Source organism: Saccoglossus kowalevskii, chromosome 11 (genome assembly GCF_978046115.1).
Source record: "Saccoglossus kowalevskii chromosome 11, keSacKowa6.1, whole genome shotgun sequence".
Lineage (NCBI taxonomy): Eukaryota > Metazoa > Hemichordata > Enteropneusta > Harrimaniidae > Saccoglossus > Saccoglossus kowalevskii.
Window position 1 is genome coordinate 1040774 of NC_140651.1, and position 21399 is coordinate 1062172.

General features: G+C 33.0%; 1 protein-coding gene across 1 annotated transcript in view; it reads left to right on the forward strand.

Annotated features, from left to right (window-relative positions):
• The window catches only part of LOC102800450 (CUB and sushi domain-containing protein 1-like), a 54463-nt gene that overhangs the window by 25760 nt on the left and 7304 nt on the right, over positions 1-21399 (forward strand). The window contains exons 10-13 of the mRNA XM_085505556.1: positions 455-1060; positions 1191-1328; positions 1553-1729; positions 16916-17014. Of these exons, the coding sequence (XP_085361682.1) occupies positions 455-1060; positions 1191-1328; positions 1553-1729; positions 16916-17014 (1020 nt within the window). The remainder of the gene's footprint in view (positions 1-454; positions 1061-1190; positions 1329-1552; positions 1730-16915; positions 17015-21399) is intronic.

A 21399-nucleotide genomic window follows, 5' to 3' on the forward strand; every position in this document is an offset into this window, starting at 1 on the left:
ATGTGGTCTACACACCTATTTAATTTATGTGCAGATTGACTAATGTGGTCTACACATCTATTTAATTTATGTGCAGATTGACTAATGTGGTCTACACACCTATTTAATTTATCTGCAGATTGACTAATGTGGTCTACACACCTATTTAATTTATGTGCAAATTGACTGATGTGGTCTACATACGTATTTAATATATGTGCAGATTGACTAATGTGGTCTTCATACGTATTTGATTTATGTGCAGATTGACTAATGTGGTCTACATACGTATTTAATATATGTGCAGATTGACTAATGTGGTCTTCATAGGTATTTAATTTATGTGTAGATTGACTAAAGTGGTCTTCACACGTATTTAATTTATGTGCAGATTGACTAATGTGGTCTACATATGTATTTAATTTATGTGCAGATTAACTAATGTGGTCTACACACGTATTTAATTTATGTGCAGATTTTGTTCCTGATTATTACTGGGATCTCAGCGGGAAGTGTGACATAAACGATAATGACCCATTGTCTTGTACCACGCCATGTTCGACAAATGTATACTCTGTTATTGGGGACAGATCCGGCGAATTATCTGCCAGACTACCCACACTAACGGACGCACCAACCAATGCACCCCATCGATGCGCCTACCAGTCTAATGGTGATTCAGTTGTCAACTTTGGTAACTTTGAAGGCGAGTGTCTGAGTCGCATTGCTGACTGCCCTGGGACGACAAAGGGAATAAGTATATCTGTTTGGTTGAAAATTAACCAAGCTTTGAACACCGGAGAACGTTATTATTTCTCATCTGGTGCCCATTCAAGAAGTGGTCGTGGTGTAGTGCTTTTCTCTGATTCTAATTCCGATATTGATTTACGTTTCCAAGTCAACGAGAATGCGATCAACTTTCCATGGTTCGTCGACATACAATATCCTGACAACGTATGGTTTCATGCCGTGTTTACATTTGTTCAATACACTCGTCTTGTAGCATATATTGATGGCGTAGAAGTTGCCAGATCAGAGACTCCCGATACGTCTACATTTCTTCTATCGTGGCAGTTTAAATGTAAGTCGCATTATATCAGTCTACATTGTGTAAATGTTTTAACACTCTAAATTTGCCACACTACACAACAAACGGTTATATGACATTACAGTATAAATAGGGAAAACACTGAAATTATTTGTTTCTGTAGGTTTTGGACTCACAGCTGATATCACTGATTTCACCAATGATACTAAATCCGCTTACACTGCTTTGAGTGATTTGAAATTGTTTTATCGTGAGATGAGTGCACATGAAGTTCTGGTATTACATTCTTCTGAAGCTGGTGGTTAGTAAAGACTTAAATTACTATCCATCAATTTTTCATATCAGATGTTGTTCACTGTAGGTAAAGAATTTGAATTTAACCGAATTGATGATTATATAAACTTATAATAAGCGTGTCTCTTTATTCTATCTCAGTGGCCAGTGACTAGTATTTCGCTAAATTGTCACATTCAGTACTGTTTTTCACTTCATTGTCAATTTCTGAACTCTTCACTTTTTGCGTAGATATCAACTGCCTAGAACCAGAAACCCCAGAACATGGTTCTCACTCGGGGGAATCGCCTTATGTTAATAGTGCTCCTGTCACATTTACATGCGATACGGGTTATGTAATAGAAGGTAATGACACTATAACATGTATGAATGGTAATTGGTCAGACGATGTTCCTGTGTGTACACAAGGTAAGGTTGAATGCAATCATTCAAAGACAGGATGAATTCATAGATTGTCAGATGGCAACGATATCATTGTCAAATCGCCACGTGAATTTTGTGTAAACATACAATACATATTACACGCGTCACGTATATCGCATGGAACCCTTATCAATCACGTCACGCGACGACCATGGCGCTTTAAATATATTATATGTGCCATCTATTGGAATTGTATTCGTTCCGTGTTATTATCTTTGCCATCAATTTGGATTGCATTCGATTCGTGCCATTATCTTTGCCATCTATTGAAACTGTATTCGTTTCGTACCACTATCTTTGCCATCTATTGGAATCGTAATCGCTTCGTGTCATTATCTTTGCCATCTATTGGAATTGTATTCGCTTCGTGTCATTATCTTTGCTATTTATTGAAATTGTATTCGCTTTGTGTCATTATCTTTGCCATCTATTGAAATTGTATTCGCTTCGTGTCATTATCTTTGCCATCTATTGAAATTGTATTCGCTTCGTGCCACTATCTTTGCCATCTATTGAAATTGTATTCGCTTCGTGTCATTATCTTTGCCATCTATTGAAATTGTATTCGTTTCGTGTCACTATCTTTGCCATCTATTGAAATTGTATTCGTTTCGTGTCATTATCTTTGCCATCTATTGAAATTGTATTTGCTTCGTGTCATTATCTATGCCATCTATTGAAATTGTATTCGTTTCGTGTCATTATCTTTGCTATTTATTGAAATTGTATTCGTTTCGTGTTATTATCTTTGCCATCTATTGAAATTGTATTCGTTTCGTGTCATTATCTATGCCATCTATTGAAATTGTATTCGTTTCGTGTCACTATCTTTGCCATTTTTGAAATTGTATTCGTTTCGTGTCATTATCTTTGCCATCTATTGAAATTGTATTCGTTTTGTGTCATTATCTATGCCATCTATTGAAATTGTATTCGTTTCGTGTCATTATCTTTGCCATCTATTGGAATTGTATTCACTTCGTGTCATTATCTTTGCCATCTATTGAAATTGTATTCGTTTCGTGTCATTATCTTTGCCATTTATTGAAATTGTATTCGTTTCGTGTCATTATCTTTGCCATCTATTGAAATTGTATTCGTTTCGTGTCACTATCTTTGCCATCTATTGAAATTGTATTCGCTTCGTGTCATTATCTTTGCCATCTATTGAAATTGTATTCGTTTCGTGTCATTATCTTTGCCATCTATTGAAATTGTATTTGCTTCGTGTCATTATCTATGCCATCTATTGAAATTGTATTCGTTTCGTGTCATTATCTTTGCTATTTATTGAAATTGTATTCGTTTCGTGTTATTATCTTTGCCATCTATTGAAATTGTATTCGTTTCGTGTCATTATCTATGCCATCTATTGAAATTGTATTCGTTTCGTGTCACTATCTTTGCCATTTTTGAAATTGTATTCGTTTCGTGTCATTATCTATGCCATCTATTGAAATTGTATTCGTTTCGTGTCACTATCTTTGCCATCTATTGAAATTGTATTCGTTTCGTGTCATTATCTTTGCCATCTATTGAAATTGTATTCGTTTCGTGTCATTATCTATGCCATCTATTGAAATTGTATTCGTTTCGTGTCATTATCTTTGCCATCTATTGGAATTGTATTCACTTCGTGTCATTATCTTTGCCATCTATTGAAATTGTATTCGTTTCGTGTCATTATCTTTGCCATTTATTGAAATTGTATTCGTTTCGTGTCATTATCTTTGCCATCTATTGAAATTGTATTCGTTTCGTGTCACTATCTTTGCCATCTATTGAAATTGTATTCGCTTCGTGTCATTATCTTTGCCATCTATTGAAATTGTATTCGTTTCGTGTCATTATCTTTGCCATCTATTGAAATTGTATTCGTTTCGTGTCATTATCTTTGCCATCTATTGAAATTGTATTCGTTTCGTGTCACTATTTTTGCCATCTATTGAAATTGTATTCGCTTCGTGTCATTATCTTTGCCATCTATTGAAATTGTATTCGTTTTGTGTCATTATCTTTGCCATCTATTGAAATTGTATTCGTTTCGTGTCATTATCTTTGCCATCTATTGAAATTGTATTCGTTTCGTGTCACTATCTTTGCCATCTATTGAAATTGTATTCGTTTCGTGTCACTATCTTTGCCATCTATTGAAATTGTATTCGTTTCGTGTCATTATATTTGCCATCTATTGAAATTGTATTCGCTTCGTGTCATTATCTTTGCCATCTATTGAAATTGTATTCGTTTCGTGTCATTATCTTTGCCATCTATTGAAATTGTATTCACTTCGTGTCATTATCTTTGCCATCTATTGAAATTGTATTCGTTTCGTGTCATTATCTTTGCCATCTATTGAAATTGTATTCGTTTCGTGTCATTATCTTTGCCATCTATTGAAATTGTATTCGTTTCGTGTCACTATTTTTGCCATCTATTGAAATTGTATTCGCTTCGTGTCATTATCTTTGCCATCTATTGAAATTGTATTCGTTTTGTGTCATTATCTTTGCCATCTATTGAAATTGTATTCGTTTCGTGTCATTATCTTTGCCATCTATTGAAATTGTATTCGTTTCGTGTCACTATCTTTGCCATCTATTGAAATTGTATTCGTTTCGTGTCACTATCTTTGCCATCTATTGAAATTGTATTCGTTTCGTGTCATTATCTTTGCCATCTATTGAAATTGTATTTGCTTCGTGTCATTATCTATGCCATCTATTGAAATTGTATTCGTTTCGTGTCATTATCTTTGCTATTTATTGAAATTGTATTCGTTTCGTGTTATTATCTTTGCCATCTATTGAAATTGTATTCGTTTCGTGTCATTATCTATGCCATCTATTGAAATTGTATTCGTTTCGTGTCACTATCTTTGCCATTTTTGAAATTGTATTCGTTTCGTGTCATTATCTTTGCCATCTATTGAAATTGTATTCGTTTCGTGTCATTATCTATGCCATCTATTGAAATTGTATTCGTTTCGTGTCATTATCTGTGCCATCTATTGGAATTGTATTCACTTCGTGTCATTAACTTTGCCATCTATTGAAATTGTATTCGTTTCGTGTCATTATCTTTGCCATCTATTGAAATTGTATTCGTTTCGTGTCACTATCTTTGCCATCTATTGAAATTGTATTCGTTTTGTGTCATTATCTTTGCCATCTATTGAAATTGTATTCGTTTCGTGTCATTATCTTTGCCATCTATTGAAATTGTATTCGTTTCGTGTCACTATCTTTGCCATCTATTGAAATTGTATTCGTTTCGTGTCACTATCTTTGCCATCTATTGAAATTGTATTCGTTTCGTGTCATTATATTTGCCATCTATTGAAATTGTATTCGCTTCGTGTCATTATCTTTGCCATCTATTGAAATTGTATTCGTTTCGTGTCATTATCTTTGCCATCTATTGAAATTGTATTCACTTCGTGTCATTATCTTTGCCATCTATTGAAATTGTATTCGTTTCGTGTCATTATCTTTGCCATCTATTGAAATTGTTTTCGTTTCGTGTCATTATCTTTGCCATCTATTGAAATTGTATTCGTTTCGTGTCACTATTTTTGCCATCTATTGAAATTGTATTCGCTTCGTGTCATTATCTTTGCCATCTATTGAAATTGTATTCGTTTTGTGTCATTATCTTTGCCATCTATTGAAATTGTATTCGTTTCGTGTCATTATCTTTGCCATCTATTGAAATTGTATTCGTTTCGTGTCACTATCTTTGCCATCTATTGAAATTGTATTCGCTTCGTGTCACTATCTTTGCCATCTATTGAAATTGTATTCGTTTCGTGTCATTATCTTTGCCATCTATTGAAATTGTATTTGCTTCGTGTCATTATCTATGCCATCTATTGAAATTGTATTCGTTTCGTGTCATTATCTTTGCTATTTATTGAAATTGTATTCGTTTCGTGTTATTATCTTTGCCATCTATTGAAATTGTATTCGTTTCGTGTCATTATCTATGCCATCTATTGAAATTGTATTCGTTTCGTGTCACTATCTTTGCCATTTTTGAAATTGTATTCGTTTCGTGTCATTATCTTTGCCATCTATTGAAATTGTATTCGTTTCGTGTCATTATCTATGCCATCTATTGAAATTGTATTCGTTTCGTGTCATTATCTGTGCCATCTATTGGAATTGTATTCACTTCGTGTCATTATCTTTGCCATCTATTGAAATTGTATTCGTTTCGTGTCATTATCTTTGCCATCTATTGGAATTGTATTCGTTTCGTGTCACTATCTTTGCCATCTATTGAAATTGTATTCGTTTTGTGTCATTATCTTTGCCATCTATTGAAATTGTATTCGTTTCGTGTCATTATCTTTGCCATCTATTGAAATTGTATTCGTTTCGTGTCACTATCTTTGCCATCTATTGAAATTGTATTCGTTTCGTGTCACTATCTTTGCCATCTATTGAAATTGTATTCGTTTCGTGTCATTATATTTGCCATCTATTGAAATTGTATTCGCTTCGTGTCATTATCTTTGCCATCTATTGAAATTGTATTCGTTTCGTGTCATTATCTTTGCCATCTATTGAAATTGTATTCACTTCGTGTCATTATCTTTGCCATCTATTGAAATTGTATTCGTTTCGTGTCATTATCTTTGCCATCTATTGAAATTGTTTTCGTTTCGTGTCATTATCTTTGCCATCTATTGAAATTGTATTCGTTTCGTGTCACTATTTTTGCCATCTATTGAAATTGTATTCGCTTCGTGTCATTATCTTTGCCATCTATTGAAATTGTATTCGTTTTGTGTCATTATCTTTGCCATCTATTGAAATTGTATTCGTTTCGTGTCATTATCTTTGCCATCTATTGAAATTGTATTCGTTTCGTGTCACTATCTTTGCCATCTATTGAAATTGTATTCGCTTCGTGTCATTATCTTTGCCATCTATTGAAATTGTATTCGTTTCGTGTCATTATCTTTGCCATCTATTGAAATTGTATTCGTTTTGTGTCATTATCTTTGCCATCTATTGAAATTGTATTCGTTTCGTGTCATTATCTTTGCCATCTATTGAAATTGTATTCGTTTTGTGTCATTATCTTTGCCATCTATTGAAATTGTATTCGTTTCGTGTCATTATCTTTGCCATCTATTGAAATTGTATTCGTTTCGTGTCACTATCTTTGCCATCTATTGAAATTGTATTCGTTTCGTGTCACTATCTTTGCCATCTATTGAAATTGTATTCGTTTCGTGTCATTATATTTGCCATCTATTGAAATTGTATTCGCTTCGTGTCATTATCTTTGCCATCTATTGAAATTGTATTCGTTTCGTGTCATTATCTTTGCCATCTATTGAAATTGTATTCACTTCGTGTCATTATCTTTGCCATCTATTGAAATTGTATTCGTTTCGTGTCATTATCTTTGCCATCTATTGAAATTGTATTCGTTTCGTGTCATTATCTTTGCCATCTATTGAAATTGTATTCGTTTCGTGTCACTATTTTTGCCATCTATTGAAATTGTATTCGCTTCGTGTCATTATCTTTGCCATCTATTGAAATTGTATTCGTTTTGTGTCATTATCTTTGCCATCTATTGAAATTGTATTCGTTTCGTGTCATTATCTTTGCCATCTATTGAAATTGTATTCGTTTCGTGTCACTATCTTTGCCATCTATTGAAATTGTATTCGTTTCGTGTCACTATCTTTGCCATCTATTGAAATTGTATTCGTTTCGTGTCATTATCTTTGCCATCTATTGAAATTGTATTTGCTTCGTGTCATTATCTATGCCATCTATTGAAATTGTATTCGTTTCGTGTCATTATCTTTGCTATTTATTGAAATTGTATTCGTTTCGTGTTATTATCTTTGCCATCTATTGAAATTGTATTCGTTTCGTGTCATTATCTATGCCATCTATTGAAATTGTATTCGTTTCGTGTCACTATCTTTGCCATTTTTGAAATTGTATTCGTTTCGTGTCATTATCTTTGCCATCTATTGAAATTGTATTCGTTTCGTGTCATTATCTATGCCATCTATTGAAATTGTATTCGTTTCGTGTCATTATCTGTGCCATCTATTGGAATTGTATTCACTTCGTGTCATTATCTTTGCCATCTATTGAAATTGTATTCGTTTCGTGTCATTATCTTTGCCATCTATTGAAATTGTATTCGTTTCGTGTCACTATCTTTGCCATCTATTGAAATTGTATTCGTTTTGTGTCATTATCTTTGCCATCTATTGAAATTGTATTCGTTTCGTGTCATTATCTTTGCCATCTATTGAAATTGTATTCGTTTCGTGTCACTATCTTTGCCATCTATTGAAATTGTATTCGTTTCGTGTCACTATCTTTGCCATCTATTGAAATTGTATTCGTTTCGTGTCATTATATTTGCCATCTATTGAAATTGTATTCGCTTCGTGTCATTATCTTTGCCATCTATTGAAATTGTATTCGTTTCGTGTCATTATCTTTGCCATCTATTGAAATTGTATTCACTTCGTGTCATTATCTTTGCCATCTATTGAAATTGTATTCGTTTCGTGTCATTATCTTTGCCATCTATTGAAATTGTTTTCGTTTCGTGTCATTATCTTTGCCATCTATTGAAATTGTATTCGTTTCGTGTCACTATTTTTGCCATCTATTGAAATTGTATTCGCTTCGTGTCATTATCTTTGCCATCTATTGAAATTGTATTCGTTTCGTGTCATTATCTTTGCCATCTATTGAAATTGTATTCGTTTCGTGTCATTATCTTTGCCATCTATTGAAATTGTATTCGTTTCGTGTCACTATCTTTGCCATCTATTGAAATTGTATTCGTTTCGTGTCACTATCTTTGCCATCTATTGAAATTGTATTCGTTTCGTGTCATTATCTTTGCCATCTATTGAAATTGTATTTGCTTCGTGTCATTATCTATGCCATCTATTGAAATTGTATTCGTTTCGTGTCATTATCTTTGCTATTTATTGAAATTGTATTCGTTTCGTGTTATTATCTTTGCCATCTATTGAAATTGTATTCGTTTCGTGTCATTATCTATGCCATCTATTGAAATTGTATTCGTTTCGTGTCACTATCTTTGCCATTTTTGAAATTGTATTCGTTTCGTGTCATTATCTTTGCCATCTATTGAAATTGTATTCGTTTCGTGTCATTATCTTTGCCATCTATTGAAATTGTATTCGTTTTGTGTCACTATCTTTGCCATCTATTGAAATTGTATTCGTTTCGTGTCACTATCTTTGCCATCTATTGAAATTGTATTCGTTTCGTGTCATTATCTTTGCCATCTATTGAAATTGTATTCGTTTCGTGTCACTATTTTTGCCATCTATTGAAATTGTATTCGCTTCGTGTCATTATCTTTGCCATCTATTGAAATTGTATTCGTTTTGTGTCATTATCTTTGCCATCTATTGAAATTGTATTCGTTTCGTGTCATTATCTTTGCCATCTATTGAAATTGTATTCGTTTCGTGTCACTATCTTTGCCATCTATTGAAATTGTATTCGTTTCGTGTCACTATCTTTGCCATCTATTGAAATTTTATTCGTTTCGTGTCATTATATTTGCCATCTATTGAAATTGTATTCGCTTTGTGTCATTATCTTTGCCATCTATTGAAATTGTATTCGTTTCGTGTCACTATCTTTGCCATCTATTGAAATTGTATTCGTTTCGTGTCATTATCTTTGCCATCTATAGAAATTGTATTCGTTTCGTGTCATTATCTATGCCATCTATTGAAATTGTATTCGTTTCGTGTCATTATCTTTGCCATCTATTGGAATTGTATTCACTTCGTGTCATTATCTTTGCCATCTATTGAAATTGTATTCGTTTCGTGTCATTATCTTTGCCATTTATTGAAATTGTATTCGTTTCGTGTCATTATCTTTGCCATCTATTGAAATTGTATTCGTTTCGTGTCACTATCTTTGCCATCTATTGAAATTGTATTCGCTTCGTGTCATTATCTTTGCCATCTATTGAAATTGTATTCGTTTCGTGTCATTATCTTTGCCATCTATTGAAATTGTATTCGTTTCGTGTCATTATCTTTGCCATCTATTGAAATTGTATTCGTTTCGTGTCACTATCTTTGCCATCTATTGAAATTGTATTCGTTTCGTGTCACTATCTTTGCCATCTATTGAAATTGTATTCGTTTCGTGTCATTATCTTTGCCATCTATTGAAATTGTATTCGTTTCGTGTCATTATCTATGCCATCTATTGAAATTGTATTCGTTTCGTGTCATTATCTTTGCCATCTATTGGAATTTTATTCACTTCGTGTCATTATCTTTGCCATCTATTGAAATTGTATTCGTTTCGTGTCATTATCTTTGCCATTTATTGAAATTGTATTCGTTTCGTGTCATTATCTTTGCCATCTATTGAAATTGTATTCGTTTCGTGTCACTATCTTTGCCATCTATTGAAATTGTATTCGTTTCGTGTCATTATCTATGCCATCTATTGAAATTGTATTCGTTTCGTGTCATTATCTTTGCCATCTATTGGAATTGTATTCACTTCGTGTCATTATCTTTGCCATCTATTGAAATTGTATTCGTTTCGTGTCATTATCTTTGCCATTTATTGAAATTGTATTCGTTTCGTGTCATTATCTTTGCCATCTATTGAAATTGTATTCGTTTCGTGTCACTATCTTTGCCATCTATTGAAATTGTATTCGCTTCGTGTCATTATCTTTGCCATCTATTGAAATTGTATTCGTTTCGTGTCATTATCTTTGCCATCTATTGAAATTGTATTCGTTTCGTGTCATTATCTTTGCCATCTATTGAAATTGTATTCGTTTCGTGTCACTATCTTTGCCATCTATTGAAATTGTATTCGTTTCGTGTCACTATCTTTGCCATCTATTGAAATTGTATTCGTTTCGTGTCACTATCTTTGCCATCTATTGAAATTGTATTCGTTTCGTGTCATTATCTTTGCCATCTATTGAAATTGTATTCGTTTCGTGTCATTATCTATGCCATCTATTGAAATTGTATTCGTTTCGTGTCATTATCTTTGCCATCTATTGGAATTTTATTCACTTCGTGTCATTATCTTTGCCATCTATTGAAATTGTATTCGTTTCGTGTCATTATCTTTGCCATTTATTGAAATTGTATTCGTTTCGTGTCATTATCTTTGCCATCTATTGAAATTGTATTCGTTTCGTGTCACTATCTTTGCCATCTATTGAAATTGTATTCGCTTTGTGTCATTATCTTTGCCATCTATTGAAATTGTATTCGTTTCGTGTCATTATCTTTGCCATCTATTGAAATTGTATTCGTTTCGTGTCACTATCTTTGCCATCTATTGAAATTGTATTCGCTTTGTGTCATTATCTTTGCCATCTATTGAAATTGTATTCGTTTCGTGTCATTATCTTTGCCATCTATTGAAATTGTATTCGTTTCGTGTCACTATCTTTGCCATCTATTGAAATTGTATTCGTTTCGTGTCATTATCTATGCCATCTATTGAAATTGTATTCGTTTCGTGTCATTATCTTTGCCATCTATTGGAATTGTATTCACTTCGTGTCATTATCTTTGCCATTTATTGAAATTGTATTCGTTTCGTGTCATTATCTTTGCCATTTATTGAAATTGTATTCGTTTCGTGTCATTATCTTTGCCATCTATTGAAATTGTATTCGCTTCGTGTCATTATCTTTGCCATCTATTGAAATTGTATTCGTTTCGTGTCATTATCTTTGCCATCTATTGAAATTGTATTCGTTTCGTGTCATTATCTTTGCCATCTATTGAAATTGTATTCGTTTCGTGTCATTATCTTTGCCATCTATTGAAATTGTATTCGTTTCGTGTCACTATCTTTGCCATCTATTGAAATTGTATTCGTTTCGTGTCATTATCTTTGCCATCTATTGAAATTGTATTCGTTTCGTGTCATTATCTATGCCATCTATTGAAATTGTATTCGTTTCGTGTCATTATCTTTGCCATCTATTGGAATTTTATTCACTTCGTGTCATTATCTTTGCCATCTATTGAAATTGTATTCGTTTCGTGTCATTATCTTTGCCATTTATTGAAATTGTATTCGTTTCGTGTCATTATCTTTGCCATCTATTGAAATTGTATTCGTTTCGTGTCACTATCTTTGCCATCTATTGAAATTGTATTCGCTTCGTGTCATTATCTTTGCCATCTATTGAAATTGTATTCGTTTCGTGTCATTATCTTTGCCATCTATTGAAATTGTATTCGTTTCGTGTCACTATCTTTGCCATCTATTGAAATTGTATTCGCTTCGTGTCATTATCTTTGCCATCTATTGAAATTGTATTCGTTTCGTGTCATTATCTTTGCCATCTATTGAAATTGTATTCGTTTCGTGTCATTATCTTTGCCATCTATTGAAATTGTATTCGTTTCGTGTCACTATTTTTGCCATCTATTGAAATTGTATTCGCTTCGTGTCATTATCTTTGCCATCTATTGAAATTGTATTCGTTTTGTGTCATTATCTTTGCCATCTATTGAAATTGTATTCGTTTCGTGTCATTATCTTTGCCATCTATTGAAATTGTATTCGTTTCGTGTCACTATCTTTGCCATCTATTGAAATTGTATTCGTTTCGTGTCACTATCTTTGCCATCTATTGAAATTGTATTCGTTTCGTGTCATTATATTTGCCATCTATTGAAATTGTATTCGCTTCGTGTCATTATCTTTGCCATCTATTGAAATTGTATTCGTTTCGTGTCATTATCTTTGCCATCTATTGAAATTGTATTCACTTCGTGTCATTATCTTTGCCATCTATTGAAATTGTATTCGTTTCGTGTCATTATCTTTGCCATCTATTGAAATTGTATTCGTTTCGTGTCATTATCTTTGCCATCTATTGAAATTGTATTCGTTTCGTGTCACTATTTTTGCCATCTATTGAAATTGTATTCGCTTCGTGTCATTATCTTTGCCATCTATTGAAATTGTATTCGTTTTGTGTCATTATCTTTGCCATCTATTGAAATTGTATTCGTTTCGTGTCATTATCTTTGCCATCTATTGAAATTGTATTCGTTTCGTGTCACTATCTTTGCCATCTATTGAAATTGTATTCGTTTCGTGTCACTATCTTTGCCATCTATTGAAATTGTATTCGTTTCGTGTCATTATATTTGCCATCTATTGAAATTGTATTCGCTTCGTGTCATTATCTTTGCCATCTATTGAAATTGTATTCGTTTCGTGTCATTATCTTTGCCATCTATTGGAATTGTATTCACTTCGTGTCATTATCTTTGCCATCTATTGAAATTGTATTCGTTTCGTGTCATTATCTTTGCCATCTATTGAAATTGTATTCGTTTCGTGCCATTATCTTTGCCATCTATTGAAATTGTATTCGCTTCGTGTCATTATCTTTGCCATCTATTGAAATTGTATTCGTTTCGTGTCATTATCTTTGCCATCTATTGAAATTGTATTCACTTCGTGTCATTATCTTTGCCATCTATTGGAATTGTATTCACTTCGTGTCATTATCTTTGCCATCTATTGAAATTGTATTCGTTTCGTGTCATTATCTTTGCCATCTATTGAAATTGTATTCGTTTCGTGCCATTATCTTTGCCATCTATTGAAATTGTATTCGTTTCGTGTCATTATCTTTGCCATCTATTGAAATTGTATTCGTTTCGTGTCACTATCTTTGCCATCTATTGAAATTGTATTCGCTTCGTGTCATTATCTTTGCCATCTATTGAAATTGTATTCATTTCGTGTCATTATCTTTGCCATCTATTGAAATTGTATTCGTTTCGTGTCATTATCTTTGCCATCTATTGAAATTGTATTCGTTTCGTGTCACTATTTTTGCCATCTATTGAAATTGTATTCGCTTCGTGTCATTATCTTTGCCATCTATTGAAATTGTATTCGTTTTGTGTCATTATCTTTGCCATCTATTGAAATTGTATTCGTTTCGTGTCATTATCTTTGCCATCTATTGAAATTGTATTCGTTTCGTGTCACTATCTTTGCCATCTATTGAAATTGTATTCGTTTCGTGTCACTATCTTTGCCATCTATTGAAATTGTATTCGTTTCGTGTCATTATATTTGCCATCTATTGAAATTGTATTCGCTTCGTGTCATTATCTTTGCCATCTATTGAAATTGTATTCGTTTCGTGTCATTATCTTTGCCATCTATTGAAATTGTATTCACTTCGTGTCATTATCTTTGCCATCTATTGGAATTGTATTCACTTCGTGTCATTATCTTTGCCATCTATTGAAATTGTATTCGTTTCGTGTCATTATCTTTGCCATCTATTGAAATTGTATTCGTTTCGTGTCATTATCTTTGCCATCTATTGAAATTGTATTCGTTTCGTGCCATTATCTTTGCCATCTATTGAAATTGTATTCGTTTCGTGTCATTATCTTTGCCATCTATTGAAATTGTATTCGTTTCGTGCCATTATCTTTGCCATCTATTGAAATTGTATTCGTTTCGTGTCACTATCTTTGCCATCTATTGAAATTGTATTCGTTTCGTGTCATTATCTTTGCCATCTATTGAAATTGTATTCGTTTCGTGTCATTATCTATGCCATCTATTGAAATTGTATTCGTTTCGTGTCATTATCTTTGCCATCTATTGGAATTTTATTCACTTCGTGTCATTATCTTTGCCATCTATTGAAATTGTATTCGTTTCGTGTCATTATCTTTGCCATTTATTGAAATTGTATTCGTTTCGTGTCATTATCTTTGCCATCTATTGAAATTGTATTCGTTTCGTGTCACTATCTTTGCCATCTATTGAAATTGTATTCGCTTCGTGTCATTATCTTTGCCATCTATTGAAATTGTATTCGTTTCGTGTCATTATCTTTGCCATCTATTGAAATTGTATTCGTTTCGTGTCACTATCTTTGCCATCTATTGAAATTGTATTCGCTTCGTGTCATTATCTTTGCCATCTATTGAAATTGTATTCGTTTCGTGTCATTATCTTTGCCATCTATTGAAATTGTATTCGTTTCGTGTCATTATCTTTGCCATCTATTGAAATTGTATTCGTTTCGTGTCACTATTTTTGCCATCTATTGAAATTGTATTCGCTTCGTGTCATTATCTTTGCCATCTATTGAAATTGTATTCGTTTTGTGTCATTATCTTTGCCATCTATTGAAATTGTATTCGTTTCGTGTCATTATCTTTGCCATCTATTGAAATTGTATTCGTTTCGTGTCACTATCTTTGCCATCTATTGAAATTGTATTCGTTTCGTGTCACTATCTTTGCCATCTATTGAAATTGTATTCGTTTCGTGTCATTATATTTGCCATCTATTGAAATTGTATTCGCTTCGTGTCATTATCTTTGCCATCTATTGAAATTGTATTCGTTTCGTGTCATTATCTTTGCCATCTATTGAAATTGTATTCACTTCGTGTCATTATCTTTGCCATCTATTGAAATTGTATTCGTTTCGTGTCACTATCTTTGCCATCTATTGAAATTGTATTCGTTTCGTGTCACTATCTTTGCCATCTATTGAAATTGTATTCGTTTCGTGTCATTATATTTGCCATCTATTGAAATTGTATTCGCTTCGTGTCATTATCTTTGCCATCTATTGAAATTGTATTCGTTTCGTGTCATTATCTTTGCCATCTATTGGAATTGTATTCACTTCGTGTCATTATCTTTGCCATCTATTGAAATTGTATTCGTTTCGTGTCATTATCTTTGCCATCTATTGAAATTGTATTCGTTTCGTGCCATTATCTTTGCCATCTATTGAAATTGTATTCGCTTCGTGTCATTATCTTTGCCATCTATTGAAATTGTATTCGTTTCGTGTCATTATCTTTGCCATCTATTGAAATTGTATTCACTTCGTGTCATTATCTTTGCCATCTATTGGAATTGTATTCACTTCGTGTCATTATCTTTGCCATCTATTGAAATTGTATTCGTTTCGTGTCATTATCTTTGCCATCTATTGAAATTGTATTCGTTTCGTGCCATTATCTTTGCCATCTATTGAAATTGTATTCGTTTCGTGTCATTATCTTTGCCATCTATTGAAATTGTATTCGTTTCGTGTCACTATCTTTGCCATCTATTGAAATTGTATTCGCTTCGTGTCATTATCTTTGCCATCTATTGAAATTGTATTCATTTCGTGTCATTATCTTTGCCATCTATTGAAATTGTATTCGTTTCGTGTCATTATCTTTGCCATCTATTGAAATTGTATTCGTTTCGTGTCACTATTTTTGCCATCTATTGAAATTGTATTCGCTTCGTGTCATTATCTTTGCCATCTATTGAAATTGTATTCGTTTTGTGTCATTATCTTTGCCATCTATTGAAATTGTATTCGTTTCGTGTCATTATCTTTGCCATCTATTGAAATTGTATTCGTTTCGTGTCACTATCTTTGCCATCTATTGAAATTGTATTCGTTTCGTGTCACTATCTTTGCCATCTATTGAAATTGTATTCGTTTCGTGTCATTATATTTGCCATCTATTGAAATTGTATTCGCTTCGTGTCATTATCTTTGCCATCTATTGAAATTGTATTCGTTTCGTGTCATTATCTTTGCCATCTATTGAAATTGTATTCACTTCGTGTCATTATCTTTGCCATCTATTGGAATTGTATTCACTTCGTGTCATTATCTTTGCCATCTATTGAAATTGTATTCGTTTCGTGTCATTATCTTTGCCATCTATTGAAATTGTATTCGTTTCGTGTCATTATCTTTGCCATCTATTGAAATTGTATTCGTTTCGTGCCATTATCTTTGCCATCTATTGAAATTGTATTCGTTTCGTGTCATTATCTTTGCCATCTATTGAAATTGTATTCGTTTCGTGCCATTATCTTTGCCATCTATTGAAATTGTATTCGCTTCGTGTCATTATCTTTTCCATCTATTGGAATTGTATTCGCTTCGTGTCATTACCTTTGCTATTTATTGGGATTGTATTCTGCAACTCATTCAACTATTTAGCAATTTGAAAAAAAAAAGCTAAAAACTAATGCAAGCTTAATTATTTACTATCTGAATCTCCAATGAAACTAACTTTAAATCGTATATATGACATCATTTCGTTTTTTTTGTACAGGTTGCACAGGTGACAGCGATTGTGTTAATGGCATTTGTATGAATGGGGTTTGTAGCTGCAATGACGGCTGGATACTGGGAAGTACGGGAACATGTACCGGTAAATAAACGTTAATAATTTTCAAATAATCAAACGGACAGTGAATATTAATATATATGCATTATAATAATATTTCAAAACTATATACAGCTCTGTCAATGGGGATTAATGCGTATGTTTTATTATATTTTTCGTATAAGAGTGGGATATTATCAGTCGGATGTTTGATTAAACCAGCCCCCCCCCCAGAAAAACGTTATATAGCTAAAATACTTGTTGATCTGAGAAAATAATTGTATTTGAATGTGCTTATCATAAAAGTTCCCTTTCGTGATATCAATACTTTTTTTGAAATCGAAATTATTTTCCATATTTGATTACGGTGTATCATGTTCAAGGTTTATTGCCTCTATTGTTGCTAATGCGATACATGGTTTATTACATAACAATTTAATGTGAAATGTAGTATTACATTCTCGTTTTATTATAGATTATTCTTACATGTATAATTCAAAGGTATTACATTCTTGGTGATGGGTTTTACAATTCCAGTTTATGTTTTTGGTTACGTTTTTTCTGATTGTTAACATTTGTTTTCAATTCTTATCTCTCATATTTATTAAAAATAATGATATGTTGATGGGTTTTACAGGTTTAGTTTATTTTCGAGCTTATCTTTTATGATTGTAAACATTTGTTTTCAATCCTTATCACTCATGTTTATTAATGGAAGTAACCACATATATATAACAACCAATCTATGATCATTTATATAATTTATCAAATCACTTATATCATTCTTGGGCTGAGTAGATAATAACAGTTATTATAGTTCATATGTTAATTAGTTAATTTCATTGTTATGGTTAATGATTCAATGTATAAATGAGATTATATGTATGATATATTATGGTGAATAAACATTAAGCAATTGTGTGTTATATTGTGCGATCCGATCGACAATGGCATTCTGAACTTGGCCTTCAAAAAGTTGCTTTTTATCTATATCATATGTTAAAAAACGATGATAAAGATGTTTATGTAATATATTGGTGTAATTCTATTTGGTCAAAAATAACTTAGATTTGTTGTTTGATGATATCGGTAGGTTACACTAGATGCATACATTATCTTCTAAAACTTAAATAACATACTAGTATGGTACTAATAACGTGTAGTATGTAAATTGCAGCTATATTTGACCTTTGTTTTTCGCGTATTTATCATAATCATAAGTTAATACTTTTAATGTGTTTATACAGATCTGGACGTTACTATAAGGTAATTCGATTAATATCAGATAATGCACACTATTCTTCTTTCTACAATTCTATCCCCTTAGGCACTATCTCGAACATCTTGCAAATTTGATACATGAATATAACTCCGTAATCTCATGAGAACTAGATTGGCTTCAGTCTCACTACACACGAAAGTTCACTTTGTATCAAAGTTCCAAGACAGCATTGATACATGCTAACATTTGGCTTTTTCTTGTGCACGCTTTTAAGGGACGTTGATGATGGTTTAATGGGCCACATTAACGGAATGGGAGAGAATGTTTCATACAAAACAGACACATTAACGGAATGGGAGAGAATGTTTCATACAAAACGGACACATTAACGGAATGGGAGAGAATGTTTCTTACAAAACGGCCACATTAACGGAATGGGAGAGAATGTTTTCATACAAAACGGACACATTAACGGAATGGGAGAGAATGTTTCATACAAAATTGACATATTAACGGAAAGGGAGAGAATGTTTCATACAAAACGGACACATTAACGGAATGGGAGAGAATGTTTCATACAAAATTGACATATTAACGGAATGTGACAGAATGTTTCATACAAAATTGACATATTAACGGAATGGGAGAGAATGTTTTATACAAAACGGACACATTAACGGAATGGGAGAGAATGTTTTATACAAAACGGACACATTAACGGAATGTGACAGAATGTTTTCATATAAAACGGACACATTAACGGAATGGGAGAGAATGTTTTATACAAAACGGACACATTAACGGAATGCGAAAGAATGTTTTCATACAAAACTGACACATTGACGGAATGTGGGAGAATGTTTTCATACAAAACGGACACATTAACGGAATGTGGGAGAATGTTTTCATACAAAACGGACACATTAACGGAATGTGGGAGAATGTTTTCATACAAAACAGACACATTAACGGAATGGGAGAGAATGTTTTCATATAAAAGGGACACATTTACGGAATGGGAGAGAATGTTTTATACAAAACGGACATATTAACGGAATGGGAGAGAATGTTTTCATACAAAGCGGACACATTAACGGAATGGGAGAGAATGTTTTCATACAAAACGGACACATTAACGGAATGTGAGAGAATGTTTTCATACAAAACAGACACATTAACGGAATGTGGGAGAATGTTTTATACAAAACGGACACATTAACGGAATGTGGGAGAATGTTTTCATACAAAACAGACACATTAACGGAATGGGAGAGAATGTTTTCATATAAAAGGGACACATTTACGGAATGGGAGAGAATGTTTTCATACAAAGCGGACACATTAACGGAATGGGAGAGAATGTTTTCATACAAAACGGACGCATTAACGGAATGGGAAAGAATGTTTTCATGCAAAACGGACACATTAACGGAATGGGAGAGAATGTTTTCATATAAAACAGACACATTAACGGAATGGGAGAGAATGTTTTCTTATAAAACAGACACATTTACGGAATGGGAGAGAATGTTTTCATATAAAACAGACACATTAACGGAATGGGAGAGAATGTTTTCATATAAAACAGACACATTAACGGAATGGGAGAGAATGTTTTCATACAAAACGGACACATTAACGGAATGGGAGAGAATGTTTTATACAAAACGGACATATTAACGGAATGGGAGAGAATGTTTTCATACAAAGCGGACACATTAACGGAATGGGAGAGAATATTTTCATATAAAACAGACACATTAACGGAATGGGAGAGAATGTTTTCATATAAAACAGACACATTAACGGAATAGGAGAGCATGTTTTCATATAAAACAGACACATTAACGGAATAGGAGAGAATGTTTTCATACAAAACGGACACATTAACGGAATGGGAGAGAATGTTTTCATACAAAACGGACACATTAACGGAATGGGAGAGAATGTTTTCATACAAAACGGACACATTAACGGAATGTGAGAGAATGTTTCATTCAAAACAGACACATTAACGGAATGTGAGAGAATGTTCATTCAAAACGGACACATTAACGGAATGGGAGAGAATGTTTTCAAATAAAACGGACACATTAACGGAATGTGTGAGAATGTTTTCATACAAAACGGACACATTAACGGAATGGGAAAAAATGTTTTCATACAAAACGGACACATTAACGGAATGTGGAAGAATGTTTTCATATAAAACAGACACATTAACGGAATGGGAGAGAATGTTTTCATACAAAGCAGACACATTAACGGAATGGGAGAGAATGTTTTCATACAAAACGGACACATTAACGGAATGGGAAAAAATGTTTTCATACAAAACGGACACATTAACGGAATGTGGAAGAATGTTTTCATATAAAACAGACACATTAACGGAATGGGAGAGAATGTTTTCATATAAAACGGACACATTAACGGAATGTGGGAGAATGTTTTCATACAAAACAGACACATTAACGGAATGTGAGAGAATGTTTTCATACTAAACGGACAAATTAATGGAATGGGAGAGAATGTTTCCATACAAAACGGACACATTAACGGAATGTGAGTGAATGGGAGAGAATGTTTCATACAAAACAGACACATTAACGGAATGGTAGAGAATGTTTTCATACAAACGGACACATTGACGGAATGGGAGAGAATGTTTTCATATAAAACGGACGCATTAACGGAGTGGTCGAGAATGTTTTATACAAAACGGACACATTAACGGAATGGGAGAGAATGTTTTCATACAAAACGGACACATTAACGGAATGGGAGAGAATGTTCTCATACAAAACGGACACATTAACGGAATGGCGGAGAATGATTTTATACAAAACGGACACATTAACGGAATGGGAGAGAATGTTTTATACAAAACGGACACATTAACGGAATGGAAGAGAATGTTTTCATACAAACGGACACATTAACGGAATGGGAGAGAATGTTTCATACACAACGGACACATTAACGGAATGGGAGAGAATGTTTTTATACAAAACGGACACATTAACGGAATGGGAGAGAATGTTTTATAGAAAACGGACACATTAACGGAATGGGAGAGAATGTTTTTATACAAAACGGACACATTAACGGAATGGGAGAGAATGTTTTATACAAAACGGACACATTAACGGAATGGAAGAGAATGTTTTCATACAAACGGACACATTAAAGGAATGGGAGAGAATGT